Source organism: Lactuca serriola, chromosome 2 (genome assembly GCF_051521515.1).
Source record: "Lactuca serriola cultivar US96UC23 chromosome 2, Lser_US96UC23_V15, whole genome shotgun sequence".
Lineage (NCBI taxonomy): Eukaryota > Viridiplantae > Streptophyta > Magnoliopsida > Asterales > Asteraceae > Lactuca > Lactuca serriola.
Genome location: NC_136409.1, coordinates 235,518,394 through 235,541,161, shown reverse-complemented (window position 1 = coordinate 235,541,161; position 22,768 = coordinate 235,518,394). Strand labels below are relative to the sequence as shown.

The 22,768-nt window shown below is 34.3% G+C and overlaps 3 protein-coding genes across 6 annotated transcripts; 1 reads left to right on the top strand and 2 right to left on the bottom strand.

The window, feature by feature from the left end:
* Positions 1–7,302: 7,302 nt before the first annotated feature.
* LOC145088920 (syntaxin-61-like) lies at positions 7,303–11,514 on the top strand. 4 transcript variants are annotated; one of them, XM_079027401.1, is made up of 9 exons: positions 7,303–7,465; positions 8,211–8,465; positions 9,334–9,462; positions 9,552–9,656; positions 9,742–9,855; positions 9,951–10,150; positions 10,587–10,677; positions 10,797–10,862; positions 11,259–11,514. In XM_079027401.1, the coding sequence occupies exons 3-9, from the start codon at positions 9,409–9,411 to the stop codon at positions 11,367–11,369; spliced, it is 741 nt and encodes a 246-aa protein (XP_078883527.1). In that variant the 5' UTR covers positions 7,303–7,465; positions 8,211–8,465; positions 9,334–9,408; the 3' UTR covers positions 11,370–11,514. The 4 variants fall into 4 exon arrangements, with proteins under 4 accessions (XP_078883527.1, XP_078883526.1, XP_078883525.1 ...); XM_079027400.1 differs by having other exon boundaries at positions 8,204–8,465; XM_079027399.1 differs by lacking the exon at positions 8,211–8,465 and having other exon boundaries at positions 7,304–7,465.
* Positions 11,515–11,698: 184 nt separating this feature from the next.
* On the bottom strand, positions 11,699–14,425 carry LOC145088919 (uncharacterized). The gene is made up of 3 exons (XM_079027397.1): positions 13,920–14,425; positions 12,307–12,558; positions 11,699–12,138 (listed from the first exon to the last, which is right to left on the bottom strand). Exons 1-3 carry the CDS (start codon positions 14,274–14,276, stop codon positions 11,923–11,925), a joined length of 825 nt encoding a protein of 274 aa, XP_078883523.1. The 5' UTR covers positions 14,277–14,425; the 3' UTR covers positions 11,699–11,922.
* A 3,810-nt stretch (positions 14,426–18,235) lies between these two features.
* On the bottom strand, positions 18,236–21,154 carry LOC145088918 (transcription factor SPEECHLESS-like). Its single transcript, XM_079027396.1, has 3 exons — positions 20,607–21,154; positions 19,976–20,515; positions 18,236–18,873 (listed from the first exon to the last, which is right to left on the bottom strand). Exons 1-3 carry the CDS (start codon positions 21,030–21,032, stop codon positions 18,787–18,789), a joined length of 1,053 nt encoding a protein of 350 aa, XP_078883522.1. The 5' UTR covers positions 21,033–21,154; the 3' UTR covers positions 18,236–18,786.
* Positions 21,155–22,768: the final 1,614 nt, after the last annotated feature.

Below are 22,768 nucleotides of genomic sequence, written 5' to 3'. Positions count from 1 at the left end.
GTTCTTAAACTTGCCCTAAAAGCCCCAAATCTCATGATAAAGGTTGATCTAAATGCAAAAGATTGAAGGTAGCGGCTCATTACCTTCAAATGCTCTGGAAAATCCCACAAACTCTGGATCTACTGCAAATCCTTGAATCCCCAATGGTTCCCTTCTTCCTTCTTCCTTCAAATCACCCAAAATGGCAATAAAGCTTGAATGAGCAACAATGGAGGCTTAGGGTTATGGGTTATGGACTATAGGGGCTGCAAATTAGCCTTAGGGAAGAGAATAAGATGCTTAAATAGGGTACCAAGTGTCGGAATTAGGGTTTCCCAACCCAGACCAGACTCGCCAAGTCCACTTGCCGACTCGCCGAGTCGGCCACTTACTTTACACCCGGATCCCGCTCCGACTCGTCGAGTTCCTCCCTGGACTCGACGAGTTGACCCTCTTTAACTTATGGTTTCCCTTTCCTTTCTTGACCTTTCTGATTTCGGGTGTTACAAATTGCATTTAAAGTTTTATAGGCCTAGGACCCCACCACCCTAGTGATTTCGGTTTGCTTAGGACCGAAATCATGCTAAGGACCCAAACTCCATGTCAAGACCGAAATCACCCTTAGTGGGTGATGTCATGGCCGGAATCCTAGCTAGGCCAAAATCACTTAGTCAAAGTCATGCTTAGGACCGAAATCACATGTGATTTCAGTCATACTAAGGGGTTTTCAAGGGGTTCTCGGTTGGAAAGGAGACAAGGAGGGTTGACTTTGTGATTTAGATGTTTTCCTCCTTTCCAATACAAAACTATACCCAACAAATATCCATGTATTAACCAACAGATAACCAAGTAAGTATCATATCACCTTTCCTTCCTTAACTACGACAAAACACATCCCTAAACCCCCACCCATCCCATTTTCAATAAAGATTAATCCATATTCTCTTAAAGAACAAGTTCAAGCTCTTTCTAGATAAATTCATCCAAGATTATTCTTAGAGTTTTGGTAAGTTTATCTCACTAATCTAGTGTTTTTTACACACATTTACACTAGTTTCGTTATATTTACACACATTATTATGTGTTAAAAACTCTTAGGTAATATCATCTTCAAAGAGTTCATCAACCACATTCAAGAGTTTAGGCTTGGAAATCTTCACACCATATCTTCAAATAACCCACAAATCCACTCAAGGTGAGTTCATACCTCCATATTTTCGAGTTTTTCCTGTTTTGGGGAGGGGGGGGGATACAAGTAAAACTTGGTTTACCACACAAATAGTTGCAATGTTTCATCTTTATGTTAAAAATAATATATCATTTGCATGAGTTATGGTTGTACTAGCCTTTATAGAAACATTTGTGATATATGAGTTTTGAAATGCAAAACTAACAAAAACAAAACATAATATATGTTATAAAAATCATAAGAAAAATTATGATTTTTAAAACTACAAGGTTTTTGGAAGCTCCTTACGAAAATATTGCCTTTCTAACAAAAAGGGTTACATTATAGTTATTTCACCATATATTTTGACACCAGACAACATAACAACTTTGTATTTATATAAAAGATTATATAAATAGTCTCAACAAACAAACAAGATAAACTATGATTGGTATAGTTTGGGAGTCACAAAACTACACTATCGTTTCAGAAGAAACAAATCAGTATTTAAAGGTATAATTATTTCATTTACAAGAGAAAGGAGTTTTCGGTTCACGTAAATCGGTTGATACTAGTTGTGAGACATTTAGCTTCACCGTACCTACCAGAGTACACCCCAAGTCCTGAATTATAACCAGGGTCTCTTGTAGGGAGAGCGTGACACTTGTGTACATATCTATACGAGATTGACAATCCCGCACCTAAACTGTTAGCTATAGTTAGACTAACAGGCCTGGGGTGACAAATGTCGTAACAGTTCCGATGCCCGAAGCACGTCGTTCAAGCCACTAATCGCATTAGTATAGTTATAATAACTCGCATAGGGTATCGACACAAAATTTGATTGACGGGTTAACATACAATCAAGTAGTTTTATATAAAGATAAAACTTCATAACTCCATTTCTCAGTATAGTTTTACTTACATTTCTAGTCTTGGGATCTAAGACTTACAGCTCGTTTATAAGAAAATATAGGATTTTCTGGAAGTATATACATTATCTTTTTACTCAAAGCATTTATAAATTCTTCTCATACAAAACACTTATGAACTCACTAACTTAATTGTTGACATTTTTCAAAATCACTTGTATTCTCAGTAAATCAGTAAACAATTAACCACAAGAGTTTTTGGAGGATGAGGCATCGCCGCATCACGTTATTCATTTTTATCATATACATTTGGTATCATGTATAAAATGTTTTGAGCACAATGTAAACTTATTAAATATTCAATACAATGGTTGTAATGCTTTAATCTCTATTATTCGATTGTTATGATACTATACATTAAGTCATCCGCCCCCAAACATTTTTGACGTTCTGGTTTGGGGGTGTGACAACTTGATTTTTGAGGCCATGCATGAAAGCTTGGCCCTTTTTTCCCTAAAAATGGGAAGTAAATGCATGTATCTAAAGCTATAATTTTTATGGTCCAGAAGGTGTTGGAAACACTTCTAGAAACTTTGTAGAAGTAACTCTAAGGATCGAGTGCTTAATGAGTGGTATGTGTTTTATGCTTCCATTAAGGACTTAGGATTTTGAATCTTGACTTATTGGCAATGTATAAAGGATAAATTTGGAAACTTTGTCCATTAAGGTTATGGTTTAGACCTAGTTTGAGCTTGGGAACTCCTGGAATGGACTGGAAATCAGCTTAAGGAATTAAGTAATTCTAATTAATCACCACGACGTGATGGAGCCTCACCACGGTGTGGTGGTTGGGCTGAGCATGCATGTTTTGTCGTATTGTGACCACAGCGTGGCCATGGATGGCCACAACGTGGCGGTCAGCTATAAGTTGAATTTGACCCAAGTTTGACTTCGGGGCGTTTGGGTAATTTGATTAGTAGTTTGAGCATATATGATTGTGACTGTATAGGTGGATGGTAGAGTCAGCATTTGGAGCAATGATCTGTGTAGCTATTTCTTCAGACTGTGAGGTGAGTTTTCCTCACTATACTTGGCGGTCGAAGGCACCAATGTCATCCCAATAGATATGTATCTTGGATTAGGATGTTGTTATGCGGCAATGATCTATAGATCTGCCTGCTTATCTATTGACTAGTTATATGTTTATTTGTTGTCGGTTACATGTCTATCTATTATGTATATGTTGACATAGTATGATTGGGTTAAGGTATCATTGCTTTGTGTGGAATCCAACAAACCCGGGAGCAAGCCAGACATAAGTTATGGGTCTGGATGCAAACCACGCTTATGTTGTGGGCTCGGGAGCAAGCTAGACTTAAGTTGTGGGCCTGAAAGGCAACCCAGACTCAAGTTGTGGGCTCAGGGGTAATCCAATATGTTAGTTGTGGACCTAGTGTGCATGTTGTTATATGTTTGTGTGTTGGTACTTTAGGAGAACTTACTTCGCTTTGGCTTACGGTTTCAGTTTATTGTTTGAGGTACTTCAGAGGATCGTGGGAAAGAGAAGGCATGGTCATGCACATCTTCCTATTTTTATTGGATCTTGGGAATTGGGATACATATTATTTGTTCGGGTGTCTATCTCACCTCTGGGTACATACGGTTATGCATTCCTTGCAGAGTTGGTTATGTATCCTTGTGTGTAGGATGTTGTTATGCGATAATAATCTGCTAGATTTATATATATCCCGGTGTGATAGGATGCAACAATAGTAGTATGTTGGTTAGAGTACAAATAGGCTGGTTATCGTCTAGTTGAGTGCCCTAGGGGTTGTATGTAGTCATGTAGGATAACCTGTGAACTCTTGATCTAGGCTTTCTTTCCTGTTCCTCGTTTGGTTGTGGCTCTAGATTAGGATCATCTGTTCGGGTGGCTATCTCACCCCTGGTTACTTATGGTTACGCATGCTTTGGAGGTTACCTTGTAGCGGAGCAGTGTGATGTGAGAGGTCTAGTAGGCGGTAGTGAACTGTATGATTGATAATTACATGTATTATGTGTCTAATTGATCATTGTTTGTTATATGTCAACATATGGTGGTGGGTTAGGTTGAGACGATCCTATTGTGTGCTGAAGGCCAAGATACCAGGTGCGGGTCGGTTGTAAGCCGTAGGCACGGAGGCTCAGGAAGAGTGGTTGGGTTGAGGCGACATGCCAACATACCTAGGGTATTATACTCCGATGACTGATTGAACCCGTTGTATGTTGGCATTCAAGTTTGATGAGCAATTGGGCTAAGGTATTCCACTCAATTGATTGTGGACCTGATATGCATGCTAGTATATTTGTTGTATGGGGTATTTTTGGGGAATTCACTAAGATTTGTGCTTACCCAGTTTTTTATGTTTGCAGGTTCTATCAGATCGTGGGAAGGCGGAGGCTAGACTGTACACACTCATCAGAAGCATTGAGGATTCCGCGTTTATTATATTACTTTGATTTCCGATAAATGTAATTTGAAATAAATGGTTTTTCTCAAAATGTATTTATAAGTTGGAAGTTTTACCATAATAAAAATGAAAATTTTTTATTTGTGAAAACGGGGCGTTACAACAACGGTATATTCGGTTTTTTTTTTCGATAAAAAGCACGGCCTGAAAAAATTTAAAATAAAAAAAGAAAGTGAATTTTATTATAATCCGGTACATATGCGTCCGTTGTCAAAGTTTATAAACTTTCCTTTTGCCGTTGATTGATCGATTTAAATTCTGATGGTTTGGAGTGGTTCCTTGGTTCCTTAATAAATATTGGTGTGTGTGTGTGTGTATAAACATGTTTTATAATTGAGCAAATTATTTTACATTTAAACATGTTTTTTACTGATATATATGTACTTTTAAATACATAAAAATACGTATTTATAGTTTTAAAGAACATATTAATTTGTTTGTGTGTGTGTGTTTTTAACGGGTTAACCAGACAAAAAAAGACTCATATATATATATATATATATATATATATATATATATATATATATATAAAGAAATAACATTTAAAAAGAACGTAAAAATAATATTTAATTGAATATTTTTTCGTATATAAATACGATTTTTCTGTATGAGTAGGTATAATATGAAAAAAAAAATTAGAGTATAAACGTAAAACAATTATGAACTTAAGGATAAAAACATAAAAAATGGGCTAATGTCATAAAAATCCTTAAGTTTTCAAATAATTATTGGTTTTACCCTTTGATGTGTTTTGTAGGAGTGTTCATTTGGATGGATCGGTTTAATTCGATCCGATCAAGTGAATCCAAATTAATTTCGGTTTTCAAAACGTAGATCCAAATAGTCCAAACTAAATTCAAATCCGATCCGATCCAACCAAATTATAATTCGGTTGGATCGGTTTTTTACAATTCGGTTTTCAAGAATCAAGACATTTCAACAAATATATAACTTTAGTATTAACTTACTCTATAATATAAAGTAAAAAATATTGTTTAATTAGCTGTGAACTAAAACTTATAAATAATTATCAAGAAAAATATATTATAGTTTACTACTTTATAGACAATTTTTTTTATAAGAAATACATATTAAAGTATTATAATAGATGAAAATTTTTAATATATTAAAAGAATAATTTAGTAAATTTATAATTTATTAAAGATATATATTAAAAAGAACAAAATAATAAATTGTAATTCGGTTTTTTTGGACTATTCGGTTTTTATTTTATAAACCAAAACCAATCTGAAATCCAAAATAATAATTCGGTTTTGCTAAAAACCAATCCAAAAATCCGAATATCTGAACCAAATAGTCCGATCCAAATTGCCGAATTGGACAATTCGATTTTATCTAAATAGGGAACAGTCCTGGTGTTTTGGGCTCATTAAAGCCGAATATTTGATTTAATTTTTGCACTTATACCCTTCTAGGGGGTTTCCAAGTCATTGCCGGTAACATACAACTCATCTAAGTAACTGATCTATGCCTAAAATCATCTCCATTTCCATTACCTTCACACCTGCAAATCAAATTTTGTGTTTATAAATATTTAAACTCTCCTCATCTCAACCATCACCATCTATATTCTCCATAACTAAAGGTGCACACAGTAGCCCCTCACCACCATTTCATTGTCTTCTACATCCCATATTCTCTCTGGTCATAACGTTTTCCAAAAACATCAAACCTGAAATCCACCACTGTTACCATCATTGGAATCCACCACCGCTACCATATCTACATTGATATCGTCCACCACCACCTCCCATTCTTGCCCATATCTAAACTTAGCTCCGGTAACACTCTCATCTTCATTCACACATAACACACAGATTAGTAGCAAATCATACATTGTGTGTTGTGTGAAAATTTTAATCACAAAGCAGATATTGATGAACCCTAAAATGGGTGTGTTTTCCTTAAAATCGAAGACGAAGAGGTCTGAATCGGTTGATGAACAGGTGCCACCTTGACTCCAAGGTCTGAATTGGGTGATGAAGGTGATGAACACGTGATGAACCCTTTTACTCTGATTCATGTTCCAATGATGTAATATGTTGTATGTGAGCATGGCAACAGTAAGGTAGCTCCTCATATCATTATGGAAAATCAAAGGGAAAGATGGCAGAGGAGTTCGATATGTTCATCATCCAATGTCTGAATCGGATTTCATGGAGGAAGAAAAGTCTGATCGGTCACATGCCCTAATCTTCAAGGTCTGAATCGGGTTTCATGATGGGGTTCAATTCAGAAAAGAAGAAGAAGAAAGGAGACCATCGTGGATCGATTCATTGCACATGAGGTTAGATTCAGAAGATAAGAGCGAAGAGAAGAAGATGACGAAGGAGGTTTGGGGATGAAGATGGCAGTTATTGAGGATTGAAGCCAACGTGAGAGTGTAACCGGGTAACCTGTTAGTTACCTGTTAAATGGCGATTTTGACACAATTACTCTAAATATCCGGCTTTAATGAGTCCAAAACACATCAAATGGTAAAACCAACATTTGTTTGAAAACTTCAGGGCTTTCATACCAATAGGATTTTTTGCAAAGTTAATATAATGGTAGCCCGAAAACTTGTTATCACCAGTAAAAGTAAAAGGGTAAAACAAAATATTTTTTTTGAAAAATATGAAAGTTAAGACGAACATAAAATTCAATTTTACGCAAGACCGATAAAAAAAACTTCATGGTTTTTACGCTCAAGAAAAGTCTAGGGACGATTCTGTATATTTTGGGTTGTTGCCGCCCTCAGCCAAAAAATGTCTAGGGACCATATTGTAATTTTTACTCCCTTCAGCATCTGCAACAAAGGAAAGGATCGGCTGAGGAGCAGTTGTATAGAACTTCACCGGTCAGAACTCAGAAGTAGATCATAGAAGGAGGAATCCGGCTTCGTTAATCTGACCCTACCCACCGGTATAGATCTGGTGCGTTTGCTTTTGATCTTACCAATCTATGTGGTACTTAATTTTTAAATTAGGTTTTTATTGCGTAGGATTATCTTGAATCTTAATTGTCTTTCAGTTATCAGTTTACGTAGTGAAAGTCTTTCTAGATAGTGCGAAATCATGAATGATTCTAGATCTTATACTCGTTCTGCATATCACACTTATCTCAACAAACGATCAATTATTATCATGTTGCTATTGGAGAGTATGTCTTGATTAAGATGACGGCTGTGAAGGGAAGTAGAAACTTAGTTGTACCAGTAATCCTGCTACTGTCAGTCTTTATGCTTGAAGCTCAAAAATCTTATATGATTCGTAGGTCAATTAGGTTTATTCACTGTAGTTTGGACTGGTAGAAGTGAAGTTTGATAGAGGCAGTGCCACCTCTGCTCCAAAATAACTGGTACTTTTGAAACTCTCAAGCAAAACATGCTATACCCTTCGCAATTCATCTGGTTTGTAAACTTTCTTGAATAATAGATGGCCATGTTAAACGTGTAAGAAATTCAACAAGCAGAAGAGCTGTGGTGAAGTAGTTGATTATAATTGCTATAATCACGTCTAAAAAACTAAAATGTTTAAGTTATATAGCTAGTTGAATGGTTTGTTTGCTTATTTATTGACTATAGTAGCTATAATTGTTGAACATAATAAATATGCATTCATTTCTTTATGCCCATCACTAAATATGAAATAGCGGTTGCTATCGCTATGTAGCATATAGGTAGCCTGTTTGGGGACAAAACCAACAAAAGGATATGCAAATGGTTCATAAGGGTCCCAGATAATTGTAGGATTCATCACTGTCATTGCATTGGGAGTTTCTTCTGATTGGTGACTTTTATCAAACATATGATAAAATTCGCTACTTTCCTAGTGATGAAATATGTTATCACACAAACACACAAAACCAACAGAAACATGCCTACAGTCTTCTGACTCCAGAATGCAATATCTCTTTGTTGATGGCTACACATAAGTAAGTGTCTCTATAACAAATATCTGCTTACTTGCCTACTTGTTAGTGGTATGGACTTGAGTTGATGTGATGAGAAGACACACACGTATGATACACAGTCAGATCTTTGTCCTAGTCCTACCTCTCTTTTCAACATGGCAAACACACCTACAAATATATCAAATATCTTGGTGTGAGACTTGAACCTCCCAATTCTGTGTTTGTGATGATTAGCACTTGATAGAAAGTAGATACCTAAGATGAACGTTTTATAGAATTAATCGTTAATGATATGTGATATGAATGTGGGAATCACTAGCATTAAACCAAGATTTGTACAAGTTTATTCTAGAAGGCCCAAAAGGGCAATTTGGGAAAGGTGGCGCTGAAGTCGGTTGGAGGAGATGATTCCATTGTTAGGTGTGCAGATTTTAGAGATATTTTGATACAGTTTGTATTGGAGAGAGGGAGTTTCCCTGGAACAATCATTCGATTGATTGTGTTAATCATTGAATCTTAGTTCTTCATCTTCTTCTTTATATTTCTTCACTGCTATTTTTCTAGTTCCTATCAGTATGAGGCATGATGGATTACTAAGTAATACTAAAAGCAAGGAACATACAAATCCTTGATGGAAGTTGTTATTACACATCTTTCAATCCTCACATCAGTTGCAGCACTTATTCACTATTCATTAGCTCTAACACATGCACAAGTCGCCAAACTTTTTGGTTATATACCAAACATAATGAGTTCAATTTTCGTCTGTCCCAGTAGACAAGAAAAACAGTTAGTTTGATTCATATTTTTACTCGAATTCAAATGTGTCTATTTCATGTGTATTTATTCAAAATTTGAGCTGTCGTTATTTTTGTATTTTTTGTTTCAGATCTCTGAATCACATCTTGAAGCAAACAACAAAATTGACGACCCGACTGTAGCTTAGCTTGCATTTGCAATAAAAATGTCTTCAGCTCAAGATCCATTTTACATTGTAAAAGACGAGATTCAAGATTCTGTAAGTTGGGTTCACCATTGAAGTTTTTTATTCATGCTTTCTCCTCGAGGTCCTGAATAAATAGGTTTTTTTATTTTTTTTATTTTTAGATTGATAGCCTCCAGGGCAGCTTTCATGAATGGGAACGCGGCAGCGGGGAACAATCCCGGGTGACAAAGGAACTCCTTTCCAATTGCGAGAGCATTGAATGGCAGGTATGTATCTGAAATACAGACAAATTAAGCAAAAGATGAAATCTGTGTTAATGAGTTCTGAAAATGAATTTTTGTGATAGGGAAGGTGGATGAGCTGGAAAAGGCTATTTCTGTAGCAGCTAGAGACCCTTCTTTGTATGGTATAAACCAAGTGGAGCTTGAAAAGCGAAGGAAGTGGACCACTACTGCTCGGATTCAGGTACAACAAATCCTTTTCATTTACTACTGTGGTAGTAAATATGCATATGACTCTTATTTTGTACGTGTGTGTGTGTGGTATTCATATGTAAATAGGTGGGAAATATTAAGAAAGCGGTGACAGTGACCGGAAGCAGTTCAAACTTTGGTGGGAGTGGGATGCGCCAAGAATTAATGCGGATGCCAAAGTCTCATCAGCAGCAGGATAAGGACAGGACCAGAACCGGATCATATGCTGCTGTAGATAATGATGATTTTATTTCTTCAGAATCAGACACACAGATGCTTCTCATCAGGTAAGCTTTTGCTTTTGTAATCTGTTTTAGATATATCATTTCAAAAGAGTCTCTTGTCTTGTTTACTAGCCCCAAATGAATTGTTTTTTTTTATACTCATATTTTATCGATAGATATACCTAATCTAGCATACCTTTACCTGGTGTTTATAACCTCTTAAAAATTGTTTTTTGAACCCAAAAAAACGACCATTATCACAAGGGATAGCATCCTAATTTTGTTCCATTGTGTTATAACGTCGTGCTTTGAAAAATTTACCACAATGTCATCCAAATGGAAAACAATTTTCGTACACGGCTAAAGGATAAGAAGTTGAATGTACAATGCTAAAAATAAATGGATAGATTTTCAAAATACAAAGCTCAAAGCAGATTGTGTTAACAAAATTGAAATATATATATCTGTAATTGTTGTATGTATGGTAATGGTACAACAGACAACAAGATGAAGAGTTGGATGAACTAAGTGCAAGTGTGGAAAGGATCGGATCTGTTGGGCTCACCATACATGATGAACTCCTTTCACAGGTGCACATGTGCTTTATGCATGGACATCATCATCATCTTCTTCTTCACAATTCCCATAGATAGATAGATATTTTATCTGATCACCAAAAATAAGCTTAGTTGTTTATTTCCCATTGCAGGAGAGAATTATAGAGGATTTGGGTTCAGAAATGGAAAGTACATCTAATCGTCTTGATTTTGTTCAGGTTACTCTTGTCTCATCTCATCTCATCTCATCTCATCTCATGATGTGTTTGTGTTTGTGTTTGTGTTTGTGTTTGATAGATACTACATAATAGGTGATAGATGGGACAAGACTGGACCTCACCTAATAAATACTAGTAATAATTAACAGAAGCTACCTTACTTGTACTATTTTGACCAGACAAAAAAGTTTGCAATCTTTTCTTTTGTCCAACCCAAAAAGGTGTGTGGCAAAGGTACACACGTGCAAAAGCCCTTCTCAGTCCTAAAAATGCTTAAACCATCACATACATGTTACATACTTACATATTACATTTAATATATATATATATATATATATATATATATATATATATATATATATATATATATATATATATATATTTTGCTGCATGCAGAAAAAAGTGGGCATGGTTATGAAGAAGGCCAGTGCCAAGGGACAGATGATGATGATCTTATTCTTGATTGTCCTCTTCATTATCTTATTTGTTTTGGTTTTCTTCACCTAAACTCATATGCTGTTTCTTGATTTCAAGAATAAAAAAATTACTGTATTATCTTAGAGTGTAACACAGGAGCTATTAGGTGTTTTCATTAATTACACTTTTGTTGCTTTATATGGTGTGAGTAAATTGAGAAAAAGTTTTCCAAGTATATTATTGTACCGCTTTTCAACATAATACCTTGTACCAGTTTGTTTTTGTCTTTTTGTCTTTTTGAAGAAACAGAGTCCAACATTTGTTATTAATCTGGTACGTACAAAATTTACCTATGCTTGTTGTTGCTATTTATTATGAAAGCCTCACGACTTGCACATTCATCACTTATCATATGGAGTCAAAACTTGTTTTGTTGAATTTAATTAAACCGGAAACAAACAAAATAATCAAATGCTTCCTAAAAAATTTAAAATTTAAAATAAAAAATTGAGTCCTTGATTACACATTCTCTTCGATTGACATCCCACGTTATAGCTAACAGGGACCCCAAAAGAGGAAAGATGAAAAGGACATCCACCCTACTTGAATGGCCCGCCAATTAGGCAAAAATGATTTAGATTAATTAGATTTTTGGTCTCCTCCTTCGTCCTTGTACAAGAAATGGTATTTGCCCATCTTCATCATGAAACAGTTGTTCTTGTGCTCCACCACGTAGTTTCTCCAAACTTAATCCCTCCATCTCCATGTTTATCATCTTCACCACTTTAACAACATTTGTTAAACCCCCAATAACCAACAACGAACTTGCAATGATACCAATCCACACCCATGTATGTGTCTGCATGTACACCATATCATATACATAGTACAATTAGGCAACAACCTTTTATCAATTAAACTAGGATGCTGTAACAATAAACAAATTAATGAAAGTACATTGCTAGGTAGCAATTTGTTGTTGCATATCTAATCTAATTAACCCTTTGAATTAGAGAATGAAACATACCAACAAATGCAGACCATGATGAGTATGTCCAAGTTGGTCTCTGAAGTTGAGAAGGGCTCCCACCAAGAACAAGAAGCTACCCATCAAGAAGGGGATCTGGACAGCGTGTTGCAATATTTGAATGTGGGCGTCTACGTGCTCGTAAAACTGGCATGAATTATGGATGGACCCAACAACCCATAATGAATTCCCCGCAATAACCATGTTTAGAGCATGACCCTCAATCCCCTCATAGCCAAATCCTCTATCCGCCTATATAAATATAAAAATTACAATTCATTTAATTCATCAGGAATAATCTCCAAAACTGCTTCATATTCTTTATTTCTTCATTGTCATTCTCCCATTATATATAGGGAAAATGACTCTTGAGGGTAATTAACTTTTGCGTTTGTACTCATTTGGTCCCTTTTTTTTTTTTGTATTCAATATACCATCGAACTTGTTGCTGGTGTTTACCATAGCCCTTTTGACCGGCTTTTGACCTGTGATAGCCGGTCATAGGGTTATGGTGAACACAAACAACAAGTTCGATGGTATATTGAGTACAAAAAAAAGAAAAGGGACCAAATGAGAACAAACGCAATAGTTGGTTACCCTCCTGATTAATTTTCCCTTTACTCATTTACAACAAATCTCACATCATCTCCTACTGATATTAATGACTTTTATGAGATTCATTCTTGCTTCTCTTCAAAACATAACCTACGAAAGGACATTATTCATACATGTACAACTTTGTAATGCACTTGAATATTTATTAGGGGAATCTTGACTAAGCGAGCGCATTTCATGACTACATTTACATTTCCAATCAAATGATTTATCGTATCATGGATTCTAAACAAGTCTACAAACGAGTGGAATCACAAGTGCTATGATTTTTGAGTTTATTTAGCTTTAAGATCGAACTCATGGGATAAGATACAATATCAATATGTACAATATTATGGTGTATTGTACATATTGATGTTGTATCTTATCCCATGAGTTCGATCTTAAAGCTAAGTAAACTCAAAAATCATAGCACTTGTGATTCTACTCGTTTGTAGACTTGTCTAGAATCCATGATACGATAAATCATTTGATTGGAAATGTAAATGTAGTCATGAAATGTGCCTGCTTAGTCAAGATTCCCCTAATAAATATTCAAGTGCATTACAAAGTTGTACATGTATGAATAATGTCCTTTCGTAGGTTATGTTTTGAAGAGAAGCAAGAATGAATCTCATAAAAGTCATTAATATCAGTAGGAGATGATGTGAGATTTGTTGTAAATGAGTAAAGGGAAAATTAATCAGGAGGGTAACCAACTATTGCGTTTGTTCTCATTTGGTCCCTTTTCTTTTTTTTGTACTCAATATACCATCGAACTTGTTGTTTGTGTTCACCATAACCCTATGACCGGCTATCACAGGTCAAAAGCCGGTCAAAAGGGCTATGGTAAACACCAGCAACAAGTTCGATGGTATATTGAATACAAAAAAAAAAAAAGGGACCAAATGAGTACAAACGCAAAAGTTAATTACCCTCAAGAGTCATTTTCCCTTATATATATATATATATATATATATATATATATATATATATATATATATATATATATATATAACCTGGAGGACGAGCAAAAGAATTGCGATAAAAAATAGAAGTCCTCCGACGGCCTGAACGACGGGCACCATAACTTCAACGAACAGAATCTGAGCATCCAGCTCCATCAGCCGCATCTGGTAATCAATGGCGGCGAGATGTGCGAACAGATCATGTATGTTCACAACTACTATTAAACCTAATCCTATCATCAAAACCACCAGTCCCGATTTCGCCTCCCTGGAAAACTGCGCCACGAAACCACACAGCAATACAATCGTCGAGAACACGTAAAGTCCTGCGTTCGTATACTCCGATCTCTCTCGAGTCCGCCCTGATCCGTACAGCCTCCCCTCACGCGCCGTCGCCAACTTCACCATATTCCTTAATTCGATATCACGAATGCCTTTCTGGAAACTGACAACAGATCGATGATCTGAAACCAGAGTGTAGAGTGATCGAGATGGTGAAAGAGTCAGTGTGTGTGGTTACGTGGCACCCTGCAGCATGAACATATACCTACTAGTGGTGCCGTATAACACGTGGCAGTTGCCTGATTTATTTCCTGTTTCTATGTTCACCCAAAATTTTATTTGGACTCCTCTTTTTCTCTTTTTGAGTAAACAAAATTACTCATACTATTATTTTATTAATCTAATATATTTAAGGACAAAATTTTACTTTGCCAAAACCAAACCGTGTTTAAGGCATCTATAATATATGAAACTCCATAAGGTTCAATAGTTTGACACATATAAAATAATAATTAAACCTATATTTATTTATTTTATATATTTTTAATTAATTTTATTTTAAAATATCAATAAATTAAACTCATCCCATCACACCTCACCCCACCTTAACTCCTTAAACACTTTTCTTTCCTAGAAGCCTCATCAGAGCTTGTGGAAGGATGGAGCTAAACGACCCATTAATGCTAAATTTTTGAACAATTGCAAAACAATACTGATTTTCAAGAACTAATTAAGAAGAAACTATGTTTTGCAGGAAACTCAATAACTGATTTGGCCGACACAGATCTGTTATCCGATGGTGGTGTATCGGTGGTACGTAGATCCATTGTAAAAACTCAAGAACAACCTTTGTTTTGCAAGAAACTAAAGAACTGATTTGGCTGACGTAAATCGGTGATGTGCATATCCATTGCAGGAAACTTAATAGCAAACTCTGGTCCCACCCCCACATCCACCACCACCTAGCCATCCAATCAAATGTCCTAAAGTTTGTATTTACTCTATAAAAGACGAGAGTGAATCTCAAGTTGGTATGTGAGCACAAAAATGTTGAAGAGGACATCTCTTCAATGGAAATCACCTTTAACCAGTTACGTAGCCACATAGACGCAACAATGGGCCTTGGCCCGTCCCATATAAATTTACATATGAGAATATAAGAGATTACTGCCACTTTCACTTCGACGATTAAATAGATTAATGTTGCCGCTTTGCTTTTTGAATAATTTGCTCAGTGTTTCATATTTCATTTGCTAATTTGTAGCATCCTGTTTTAGATCGATTCATATTCGGGACCGTGACCCGAATATATGTTACTAGGAGGCTTCAGATCTTGGAGAAGAAAGGTTTAGACCCCTTTGAGTGTGGGTAATGTAGCTTGGATGATCTGAGAGTTCGGTTTGTGTTTTTGGAGACTAAGGGTATATCAGTAAAGTGATAGTTCGGGCCTTTTATAGAATTAGATTTTTGTTTGGAAAGTTTTATGGCAAGGGGGAGTTGATAGAAAGGTAGAGCTCTCCAAGACCTTTTTGTGGTTATAAAAAACGTCGAAAACGGAGTTGAAACGAAGAAATTATGATCATATGAAGTTGGAGTGGTTCGGGTGAGTGATCGTTGACTTGTTGACCAAGCTCATTTAAGGCTCACGACGTGAGCATTAAGAGCTCACACCGTGAGAGGCACATGATGCCATAAAATCCTTATTTTCGGGTATTTAAAGGTATGAGATGATTAGGGTTGCTCCTCCTCGGCCTCCTTCACTTCCAAGACCTCTGGAAACCCTAATCTCAACCCCCATTGAAGTTCTTGGTCATTCTTGGTGTTATTCAAGAGCTTTTGGGAGAAGAAGATCATTGTGATGCATTTGTTAGCATCTTGGCTTCATCATCAGGTAGTTGTAGAGCTTTTGGACCTCTGTAAGTCCTCAAGCTCATGCCTTTCCTTTTCTTGCTTGCTAGATCTAAGTTTCCGTGCATTTTATGGCTTGTAATGTTGGTTAGCATGCATGTCATCCATAAATTTGGCAACTTTATGGATCATGGTGGTATCTTAAGTCTTATAAGTCTTAGATCTAGATTTTGGTCATGGTTTTGGAATTCAAGCTAGAGTCTTGGTCCCTTTTCCTCCATTTGGACCTAAGTTGGTGTTTAAGTCATGTATTGGAAGTACATTACCGAAAAGCTTCGACCTTTATGGCCATTGGGGTCAAGGAATACCCTCTATACTGTCCCATGTTAAGGCTTAATAGATTGGGAGCTTAATACTCATTGTTTGTCAGATCTGGACTCACGACGTGAGTAATAAGACCTCATGACGTGAGATTGTTAAGAGTAGATTAGTTTGTAATTTCAAAAAAAAAAAAAAACTTAACAACCACTCAAAAAAATTTATAACTTATGATAAATAATGGTATGAATGACTTAAATGATTTTTTTTGTCTATATAAAAACATTGAAATGTTTTACTCATATTTCATTCTATTGTCATTTTGGTTATTCACACATGATTTTCTTCCTTTTCAGTTTTTGTTATCTAGAATGAATGGAAATGAAAAAGAATGTGTATATATACAGATAAAGTTATATTGTTTTTTTTATCTCTTTCAATTTATTCGTTTATAAAATTTTTATTCAAAGCGGTATTAGTTAGAATACTTATTTTTAACATTTGATTTTTCTACTTGGAACATTTATGAACCTTCGACATATAATTCTTTTCATTTTAGTATTTCATTATCACTATCAATATTTAAGTTTGTGGCATAATGGTGACTAATAAATAAAAGAAATAAAAGTTCAACTCCATTATGAAAACCATTTAAAGACATTAACTCATTATTGTAATCTTAAATGGAAAAAAAAACAAGTACATGGACTAAAAGCTGTATAGTTATTGAAATTTGCACGAGTTAGGATATCTTTTTTGAACATTTGATTTTTCTGCTTAGAAGATTTATTTCGACATATAATTTTTTCATTTAAATATCACATTATCACTATCAGCATCTAAGTTTGTGGCAAGACCAATGAATAAAAGAGATAAAAATTCAACTCCATTATAACAACCATTTGTGCCTAATTTACTTTGAGGAAAAAAATATATAGTCTTTAACATGCATTAATTAAAAAGATTAAGTGACTGTTATAATCTTAAATGAAAAAACTAAATACAATAGCTAAAAGTTGTCAACTATATGCTAGATGCATGTTGAGGAAGTATATGATCATCTCGATTTGAAAAGATATAAGAACGAAATTGAAATCTTAAATTAGTAAAAGGGTATTATTTTTAAAACTTCATTTCAACATATTTGGAGCAATATGTAGATTCTCAAATTAATGTTAAATAATAACATACATGTTTTGTTTAAACTTATAAATGTAGATGTATTTTTCAATTCAAGTATTGAGTTGATAAAGTAGTTAAACGGCTCACACATAAATATAGATTTAAAGAATTAGTACAATGTAACTTAACTAGAAATTTAATTAAAGCTTTAACTAGATTTTATTAATACATTTTTTAAAATTTTTATCACAAATATTTTAAATCTATTATTATATTACTGTGCAAACGCAGGAAGATACTTGTATTACAATATAATCATTACACCATGTTTAATACAATTACTACACAATGTATTGCAACTTGTAATGGCTTATATATAGTAGAGCTCCTTATTGGTCTATGTGGGCTCAAGTAACTAAATACATAATGAGGGCCCCGATACGTTGAACCCAAAATCTCACACAACTTATTTTCACCATTATTTAACCCATTGTGCATATAAAAACATCTAAATCAAAATTGGTTGTTTCTATATCAATTTGCTTTGTCTATTTTCAGTATGTTGTAGATATGAAGTCAATATAACGATGTAACAGATAAAACCTGTTACTTTGTAATCATCTTTCTGATGTGATGTCCACAATAAAACACGACATACCATAAATTGATGCTATATGCAAAATTAATTTGAAAAATGACATGGAAACTTACCTCAAATCGACAATCAAGTAAAAAAGGACAAGTAATCACAATCTTCATTACCATTCATAGGATATAAACGAGACCACTTAAGCCACTAACATCAACATGACCGCATCTGATTAAATTAAATATTGTCAAAGGCTCAGGATGAACAAGAAAAAAAAAGGCCTTTATTTTTATTATAGTTTTTTATTTTTAAATAAAAATATATAATAAAAAAATTGGGCCCTATACAACTTCCCCCTCCCCTGAAAATGAAATAAAACTAATATAACTTAAAGATGGATGATGACAGATATTAGACTTAAACTAAATAATCAACTCAGATATACAATTGAACACTTGCCTAAACTAAGATTACATATGTTAAATACTCATAAAAACACCTCTAGTAATCGACTGAACCTCTCCCATTCCTCTTATTACTGTAGCTGAATAGGAGGTTAGTTTTTGAAATTATGATTGTAACATATATAATTAATCACTTGAACTACCTTTGTCTTCTTGATTAATTACTGGTTTATGTTTTGCTTTAACATCATGCCCAATGCAACAAGCATAGTTCATAATGTATCGGGAATGATCTCAAAACAACAATACTATCATGAAAAATGCACAAGAGAAAAAGGAGGCATATGATCGATCCCTAACTAGCATGATGTAATGGCGAGCAAAATGTTTGTTGAATGTATTGAACGAGGTCTTCTGCACTTAGCTGACATTCAATTCCAATCTACAACAAATGAATCAAATTACAATAACAATGATTACTATATACAATATTAGATCACAGTTGTATTTGGATCACAATTATATATATATATATATATATATATATATATATATATATATATATATATATATAGAGAGAGAGAGAGAGAGAGAGAGAGAGAGAGAAGGTTATAACCTATGGTTTCCACGGTTGGCATGTTTAAAATTATTATATAAATAAAAAAATTCAGCGAATTAACAAGTCTAAAATAATTCTAAATTAATATGTAAAGTAAAATAAACATGACATTTTATCATATATTTCGAAAATTCTATTAAGATATGATTTTGTATTTTCAAAATTTAAATCGAAGATGATTTCTTATCAAAACAAAAGAGGAAATATGTGTCAAAAAGGCATTTAGAAAATAAACATATGATATTTTTAGGTTTTAATTTGTTAATTAGAAAATAAACATATATATATATATATATATATATATATATATATATATATATATATATATATATATATATATATATATAATGTTTGAAAAATGTGTGGCGAATAAACTTAATGTAAACAACCCAAGATCGAATAAAAAATGATCAGACGGTTGGAAAACATTAAAATTTTATCTTTTCTTCGTCAATCACCGGTGTATATAATATATATGTAAATGCGTCTAGAAAATTACCTTAGCTATTCCTAGATGTCGGGTGATAGTCTTAATCAAAGTGATTAACATTGTAAGTTGTACTATTCAATTGTGATTGATACTATAATTAAGTTGTACTTGAAAAAACAGAATGGATATTAGATGATATTATATAATAAGTCGTTAAACCAAAGGGCATGTGAAGATGTAGAGTGTCAAGTTATTATGCGTGGAACAAAAATGTTAATTTAAAATTTAGAAATAAAGTATAAATTGTGACCTAGCTAGGTCATGTTATGTTTCTAATTAATTTAATTTGTAATAATCGATCCGAAAAAAGAAAAAGTAAACATGTTGGTTAGGTATCGAGATTCAAATAAGAAAGGCATGTGTAAGCATGCATGCATGCAATTCTTAATTAATTAATACTTATTATAAAAACCTTGAATACTAATTATGGCTGACCTTGATGGTGAAGGAATTCACCAGGGTTTCATCAACAATGTTAATCCCAGCCTGGAGAATTTCAAGAGAGAGATCTTCAAGAACCGAAACTATCTTCGTTGCTTGGCATGGCAACCGAGGTGAGATAGTCTTCAGAAGAAGATTGGGGCCTGAAAACTTCACCTCAACATCAGCAATAGATGACTTGGAATTCGCACCAAGCTCGTTGTTAACAATATAATTATGATCAGAAGTTGAGGAAGAAGTAGAAGGTGAAGGGTCAAGTGAGTAAGATGCGTTAATAGGGACGAGCCTGCTGCAGCCGCTGGCTCTATAAGGGGTTACCGGTTGTGGGGTTTTTGGGCTAATCGGCACGATCGGCCTAGGGCTTAGAGGGCTTAGAGGGCTTAGAGGGGGTTTTCGGGGGCTGAGTGGTGAAAGTCTAGGGCTCAGAACATCACTGTAAACTTTTCTTTGCTTCTTTGCCTCAAGTGATTGAAGAACTTGTTGTAATTCTGTGATGTAATCAACCACTCCTCCTATTATTGATGCTTGATCACCCTACAGTTGACGAAAACACAACATGTACAAATTAAAACCTTAAAAATTAAAGAAACCAAGTTGTGAACTGAAGTTAAGTAAACGTGTGTACCCTTTTGACATAGAAGCAAGGCATTAGTGAACGAAGAACTGTTAAGTGTTCATTCATCTGCTTTCTTCGGTTCCTCTCCACCGTGATATGCGACACTTTCTGCTGTCCATCTGAGATTAAACCGCCTTCTTCTACTAAATTAGACAGCTTCTGTCTCTTACTCTTGGGCGAAACCATCTCCATCTCCGACTCCACGACTTCTTGTAAAGCACTGCAGGAAGAGGTCGACTTCTGAGACCCCAATGGATGATGATCATCAACCTGAAACTCCAAAGGTTTCAGGGACGTGAATTCAGCAGAAACACCCTCGAGAACTTCAAGCATACTGAAGATGTCGTCTGAAGACGATGACATCAAGTTGGTCTCTGCAAACTGGTCGGCATAACTGTCGAAGAAATCTGTCAAAGAAGTACCGTGACCAACCATTTTGAGGTTTCGATGAGAGACAAGAAAGAGGAAGTTGAACCTAAAACAGGTGGTGTGCACTTGCTTTCCTTTCAATTAATAAACAAACAAATATGTAGGTACTTGAGGGAAGTGACCCAAATTAATTAAGATGGCATGAAGATGTTGGTTTTGTTTTGTGAGGTATAGAAATTAAAGATAAATAATAGCAGAAACATGAGATATTAATGGGCATATCTTTCAGATCATGGATAGTGACATCTCTCTCTCTCTCTCTCTCTCTCTCTCTCTCTCTCTCTCTCTCTCTCTCTCTCTCTCTCTCTCTCTCTCTCTCTCTCTCTCTCTCTCTCTCTCTCTCTCTCTCTCTCTCTCTCTCTCTCTCTCTCTCTCTCTCTCTCTCTCTCTCTCTCTCTCTCTCTAAGATTGATTTAAATAACAATTACAAATTTTTGATAGATTAAGTTTAGGCCAAGGCATCTAGATTGTATAATGGATTCACATTATCATCATTCTATATATTTTTCATTAATTAGCTGTATAATTTTTTTTCCCTACAAGTACATCAAACTTTATAAAATTTAACAAAACATATTTTTTAAAAAATCATTTATTACAAAACTTAATTTGTAATATTTATTTAAGTATTAAATAGTTTTTTTTTATTGAAAAGTTCAATAAACTCCATATCCATTTAGCTGTCATCTCACGATTAATCCATTAAAACAAATAGAAATTTCATATCATTCAACTTTAATTTATACTAAACATGTATTGTGGAGTTTCATAAGCTTGTAAGAGTAAGGCAACTCTATTTTACAAAAAAAAAATAGTAATATTAATAATAATAAATAAATATATAAAATAAATAAATAAAATCTTTTTACAATAAAAGTTAATATCGATCGCATGATAAAATCAATCTTAAAAATGTCTCTTTTTTCAAATCTATATATTGAATTGTTGCTATTAATGTCTTTGTGAATTTATTGTGGGCATTCAATGAATCATGTATTAACCGTTGGATGCTATTTGGGCATCCTCTTTCCGAGTTGACTTTAAAAAATTTAGGGTCTTTTTTTTTCATCATAAAATATTATATATTAATTAAATTAGTTTTCAATATTTAAGACTAACTACTCGTTTCACATTTAATTGAGTACAAAATAAGAAATGAAGTGTCACTAACAACTCGTTTCACATTTAGTATTTGGTGTTTCTAAAAAAGTGCTAGATCGATTGTGATGAGGTGGGAGTCGTTTTTATCTTTTGGTATTTGAAAACCTAATATATATAATCGCTATGAGCTAGCATATAAATGAAATGATTCGAAACAACGTTAAAATTATATATATAATGATGTTATTTTTTATTTTTGAATAAACAGATCTAGATATATACGACGATGTATATAACAAAGTAATTAATATTGATGTATGTCAAGTCGTAATAAAGGACTGAAATACAAAACTTTGTGATGTTGGGTATCAATCCTGGGAAATGAAGAAAACAACAATACATGCCAAAAGAAACAAAAACATAATGAGTGAATAATGAATGATTCAGAGCTGAATCAACCAAAAGTATGTGAAAAGGATGCATGGAATTCAGACAAGTTTTGTTTGTTAGCTTATAAATGTCCATGGCTTCTTTAACTCCATCCCAGCTACTACTACTCATCTTCTACGGTTCTACCTTCCGACTCCGGCCGTTCACTGCGGTCCCATTCCCTGATTCCCATTAATGGTTCTATTGCCGGC